The 6000-nt window shown below is 35.2% G+C and overlaps 1 protein-coding gene across 1 annotated transcript in view; it reads right to left on the bottom strand.

Annotated features, from left to right (window-relative positions):
* LOC107193028 overlaps nt 1-6000 on the bottom strand; it is a 40086-nt gene that overhangs the window by 29297 nt on the left and 4789 nt on the right. The window contains exon 4 of the mRNA XM_015582403.1: nt 4643-4806. Within this exon, the coding sequence (XP_015437889.1) occupies nt 4643-4806 (164 nt within the window). The remainder of the gene's footprint in view (nt 1-4642; nt 4807-6000) is intronic.

The raw sequence follows: 6000 nt of genomic DNA, 5'->3' as shown, positions 1-6000 counted from the left end.
CTGTTCTACCGACTGTTCCTGCACGTCGTTGAGTCTTTAAAGTGACTGTACGCCCCTGTTGAGCCGTGATCCGCTGACACTCCGTGCGCGCGGATTGCCATGATTTCGGTCAATTTTTAAACTCTTATAACTAACAAACGAAGCATTTTTCGCAATTTCGTTATTCTTGATCTTCGTCTTATTTTGCCTCAAAGAATCACCCCTTAAATTTTTTCCCACTAGTTGTCGAACACCCTGTATATACAGGGTGTCTCAAAAGTGTCCCCTCCGGAAAATGAGGGGTTGCGCTGAGGTGATTTGAAACCACTTTTTTCTTAGCGAAACTGTTAGCTGCGGCTTTGTTAACGAGATATTAGCGAAAAAACCGGACCCATCAGAGCGCAAGTTTGCCGGCCGAGTTCCCGCGCTAGCGGTGGCTACGCACTACGCTTGTACTATGACGCTCCGAACAAGCAAGTTGGCATGCATCCCAGAAAACCGCGTATAAAAGCAAATAAGAAAAACATAAATCGAACTTTTTATCATCTTTCGTTTGTCATTTAAAGTGATGAATGAATGAAAAATAAATGTACGACAATCATGTGTAACGTAAAAAGACGACGAATACACAATTATGTTAAATTGTAAATTTCCTTCTCAAATAACGTATTAACGAAAGGGTAATGTAATAGTCATCATAGTTCGTTATTGACATAAAAATCCGTAGTTCAGTAACGCACTACAGTGATACTGATTACAAATAATTGTCTTTAAGAAACCCGAAGAAAAATGTACGTACGGAAACTTGCAGAGTTATTGCCGCGAAAAAGTCATAGGTTGCGTTAAATTAAAAAAATAATAATCAACAATAAATTGAATAGAACTCACCCTTTCGGAAATTCACCCGCAGCTTGTAGACCTGTGTCAGTAGGTCACTACCGATCCTGCTCATCGACGGACGAAATGGTTTATGATGGGTGACAGGTAATGCACAGCTGGTCACAGGTATACGGCACCACTGAAAAATGTATTGACAAGTGCGGTCGAGTCAACGCACTAAATAGTCACGTTACTACCAGTCACTAACACTGACCACTCAACACTCTTTGAAGTTTTGAAAGAATGTCAACCCTTTGACTAAGAAGTTCAATTGCTGCGTGAAAACATGTGTCAGTAGGTCACTGTGTCGATCCTGGCTGCTTATGTCCCAAGTGATTTCTGGTAGGGTAGCGCCTAGTCCACAGCTGATCGCAGGTATACGGCAACACCGAAAGACGTAGTGACAACTGCGGTCGGGTCAACGCACTGACGATGTTTATTTCACTGTACGGTCACTAACACCGTCCACTTGTCAGAATCATATTATTTACTTTAAATAGTTTTGTTATTTATCGTGTTGCTCTAACGTTAATTTATTGTTATAGAAGAATGTGTTGTTCCTACGTTAGGAAAAATACCAAAATATTCGTGCAACAAATACATGTTTCACTGTCACTGAATGTCGATCATAACTGATGTCACGAGATCTGTCTGTGATTTTTTCTAAGGAGCTTCTTCTACCCCCAAAACTCCGTAGTAAAACTTTAGGTGAGAATATGTTAGGACCAATGACAATTTATGACGGTTTTCTGATTGTGGACCGCTTACGTCACGCAACTCGCAAGATGCGAGCGGGCAAACAACCAATGCACAATAACTGCTTTTCTCAAAACCACCCTTGAAATCCCATAAATTTACCAGCGAGAGTGCCAGCCAGATCCTCCAGGAACAATGTCCTTACTCGCAAAGCAACGCAATATCGGACTGTTTGCCACCCTCTAACTTTCACGCATCTGTTTCACATAAACGTTCCTGTAGGCCACCGATAGCCGAAAGACCCACTGTGGTCTTTCGCGACCGTGCAACGCCAGATCTGTTTCGTCTCACGGACCCTCCTCCAAGATCGCACGTAGGTTAAAAACCCTTGCAAATTCTCCAACGGTCCCTGAGCTACAAGGTATCGGCTTGCGACTCCACTTAAAAGACATTGACGCTAACTAACGCACATGTGTTTTGCAGAAATGCCATCGTACAATTTCACAAGGAAAACAATTCGTTCAACAAATACCGCCTTTTGCATTTCATTATTTTCGTGAAAATGGCTTGTACTTGTGAATTTATATCTCGAAAACTATTTATCGTATTCAATTGATTCTTATATCGTTTCAATCCACAAGAATCAACCTTTGTGAATAAATTTCTGTCAAGTCCAAAAATCATTTTTAAATTCAATAAGGTTAAAAACAATATCAAAGTGTTAATGATAATTTGTAATTTACACAAATATAAAAAAATTATAATATAATTATAATGTATAGTGTAATTAAAAATTAAACAATTAAATATTTATACTTTGACGGTGAAACATCGTATTCATCGTACGAATATTTTGGTACTTTTCTTAACGTAGGAGCAACACATTCCTCTATAACAATAAATTAACGTAGGAGCTACACGCTAAATAACAAATCTATTTAAAGTAAATAATATGATTCTGACAAGTGGACAGTGTTAGTGACCATACAGTGAAATAAAAACCGTCAGTGCGTTGACCCGAGCGCACTTGTCACTACGTCTTTCGGTGGTGCCGTATACCTGCAACCAGCTATGCACTAGCTGTCACCCACCATAAACCATTTCGTCCGTCGATGATCAGGATCGGTACAGTGACCTACTGACACACGTCTACAAGCTGCAGGTGAATTTCCGAAAGGGTGAGTTCTATTCAATTTATTGTTGATTATTATTTTTTTAATTTAACGCAACCTATGACTTTTTCACGGCAATAATTCTGCCAGTTTCCGTATGTACATTTTTCTGCGGGTTTCTTAAAGACAATTATTTGTAATCAGTATCATTGTAGCCCGTTACTGAACTACGGATTCTTATGTCAATAACGAACTACGATTACTATTACATTACCTTTTCGTTAATACGTGATTTTGAAAAGGATATTTACATATTTCTTGGCTTTTATCTTCAAATAAGTATTATTTTCGATTCTGTTTAAAAAAATAATTGTGTATTCGTCTTTTTATGTTACACACGATTTCCTTACATTTATGTTTTATTCATTCCTTATTTTAAATGACTTGCTTGTTCAGAGCGTCATAGTACAAGCGTAGCGCGTAGCCACCGCTAGCGCGGGAACACGGCTGGCAAACTCGCGCTCTGATTGGACGGGGTTTTGCGTTAATATCTCGTTAACAAACCCTCAGATAACATTTTCGCTAAGAAAAAAGTGGTTTCAAATCATTACAGGAACCCCTCATTTCCCGGAAGAGAATCATTTTTTAGACACCCTGCATACATACATCGATCGACTAAATATTGTATAAATAGATCGATTGACCGGTTAGTACGTCCTCCTCTTACTAACTACTTTTAGTTTTAACCGAGACTGGTACTAATATGGCATTACAGGCTTTTATTGATCAACCATTACTGCCTTTAACACGTTCCCTGCCGCGTGGGGCGTATACGCCCCACGCTGAAATTTCCGTTCAAGCCATTTGGTATTATCATTGTAAAATGAAGAATTTTTTAAAAATTCATTATGGAGTCAATTATGGACATCTTAATACTATTGCTGATGCCCTCATTTAATCGTGGGGCGTATACGCCCCACGCGGCGTGATGGGCAATTTTTCTTTACTGTGACTTGTTTTAACCGCATTTCTCTTATTCCGATCAGTCATTTATTCGCGTGTCGTTGATACAATACCCAGTCGGCAAGAAACTGCACTGTAAAAGTTGTAACATTCTGCGATAGTTGTGTGGATAAACCACACTTATGTTTGCCATGTTTTAACAAAGTTCATCGTAACATCCCTTTGTAATTGCATACAAACTTGAATTTAACTAAAATGTTATATTTTAAATTGATATAGGCATGATAAAAAAATTATATGTGAGGATGCCACTCGCTTGGCATAATAATGTTCAGCCAGTTATTTGTTAAACTAATTCCTAGAAAAATAAATTTATTGGTTTGTTGTGTTATGCATGTTAAACTATACAACCTTTCCTTGATAATTATGATTATTGCACTATTTTAATTATTGTAAGGCATACGCCAGAAAAAAAATAATACAAATGTAAAGCGTGGGGCGTATACGCCCCACGCGGCTTGAACGGGAAGTCTTCAAAAAACGGTCTGGCAGGGAACGTGTTAAATATTTATAAACGCCAAAATTAGTAAAACTAACTAGTTGATTATACACATCAGTAAGTACTTATGTTTTTAAATTTGATTTTTTTTAAAGCAAAAGTTCATACGAAGAAGTTTTATTTTTCATTAGCATTATCTGAATTTAGCTCATTTGTATTTACATCATTGCGACTACCACACCCTGTATATGATTTATTTTGTGTTAATAATGTAAAACGTTTTTTATGTATGTGCATTTAATTTCTTATCAAATTTTTATGTTAAAAAATTATATATGTTTAAGTTTGTTCAAATTTAAACTTTAATAAACTTTTGCAAAGTAATTCCTTGATATTCCTCAATACGTTTATATCTTTCTTCTGCTCAATTACATTTTACAAAGGAATTCATCTACTGTATTAAATTTATTATATTCATGACCGAATTTTGTCCAAATAGAAAAAAATTATATACCTTTACAGAATGCAACACAAAAGGTGGAAGTTCGTTTTCATTATTTATATTAACGCCCCATGCTCCACTTGGTTCCAGTTTCCAAACTGCTCCTGTATTTGTTATATGAGAAGTATCAGCATCGTTTATCTTTTCTGCAGCTTCTTGAACCTTCTTTTTGCTACCTAAACATATTACATTAATGTCATCATATAATTAAGGAAATATGATTATCACTTGTACTATTTATAATACAAAACTACTACTTTTAGGATACTAAAACAGAGGAGTATTATTTTCATCATATAAATTATGTAATGTACTTTTCCCTAATGTATTATGTACATCTTATATTGGGGTCATTTCACGCGAAATCAGACATTTTTGAAGTAACATTTCGGATTTTGTTGTCACTGAACATTTGGATATGTTGCAATCGAGCCGATGAACTGTCGATGCAGCGTTAACGTCAGTTACTTTTTATATAGCCAATTTTAGTGTCCATATTTTTGAAAATTTGTCCTTGAAAAGGATAAATAGGACTATATTCTCATTCTTTTGTAAAATTATCAATGTCGCCCTGCTATTATAAAATTGCATTTCTTTCAAACAATTGCAAAATATAGATGATTAAAAAGTATGTTCTCTTAAATCGAAATAATTTTACTAGGTATTCTTATGTCTCTATTGTAAGCACCCACAAAGCTCATTTTGATCCGTTTGTTAGTTCAACAGTTATGATTTACTGAAAAATGATTATATTTCAAACATCTGTAAAATCAACAATTTTAAAAATTTTCAAATTCCTTTGAAATGCGTTTGTATATTACTGAAGACTACAACATATCCAAGTTTTAATAAAATTCGAAATAACTCCAAAAAGTGTCTAATTTCGCGTGGAATTACCCAATGATTTAAGTACATATTTTTCTGTTTCTTAAGTACAAGAGTTGTCGCTTGTTTCCTTTTTCTATAAAAAAAAAACAACTTCTTTTTACTTCAACTTTTCTATAAAAGAACTTCTGTTATTTATCGAGTATACTGTAGTTTTTCTGAAACATAACTTGTACTTCATTTATAAAAATTTAAAAGTTCGATAACGAATTTAATCTTCTATGTGTTAGCCAAAACTTGTACAGTTCCCGGCATTGTATAATACTTGTAAGTCTTTCAATTCCTCAGTTTCAGTTTGTGATTGCTTAATAGTTTGTTATAAAAATCTGGTCTATAAATTCACGTTTCTTGTCCATATGTAATTTGCAAATAAAAGTGCATAAACTGTGCAAGATATATCTAACCCCATGTGGCATACAATATTATTAACAAAAGAGTACACTAGTTTTTTAGATATATTACAACAAAAGGTTTATGCGATATTT

Source organism: Dufourea novaeangliae, unplaced genomic scaffold (genome assembly GCF_001272555.1).
Source record: "Dufourea novaeangliae isolate 0120121106 unplaced genomic scaffold, ASM127255v1 scaffold459, whole genome shotgun sequence".
Classification (NCBI taxonomy): domain Eukaryota; kingdom Metazoa; phylum Arthropoda; class Insecta; order Hymenoptera; family Halictidae; genus Dufourea; species Dufourea novaeangliae.
This window is presented reverse-complemented; position numbering and strand designations above follow the sequence as displayed.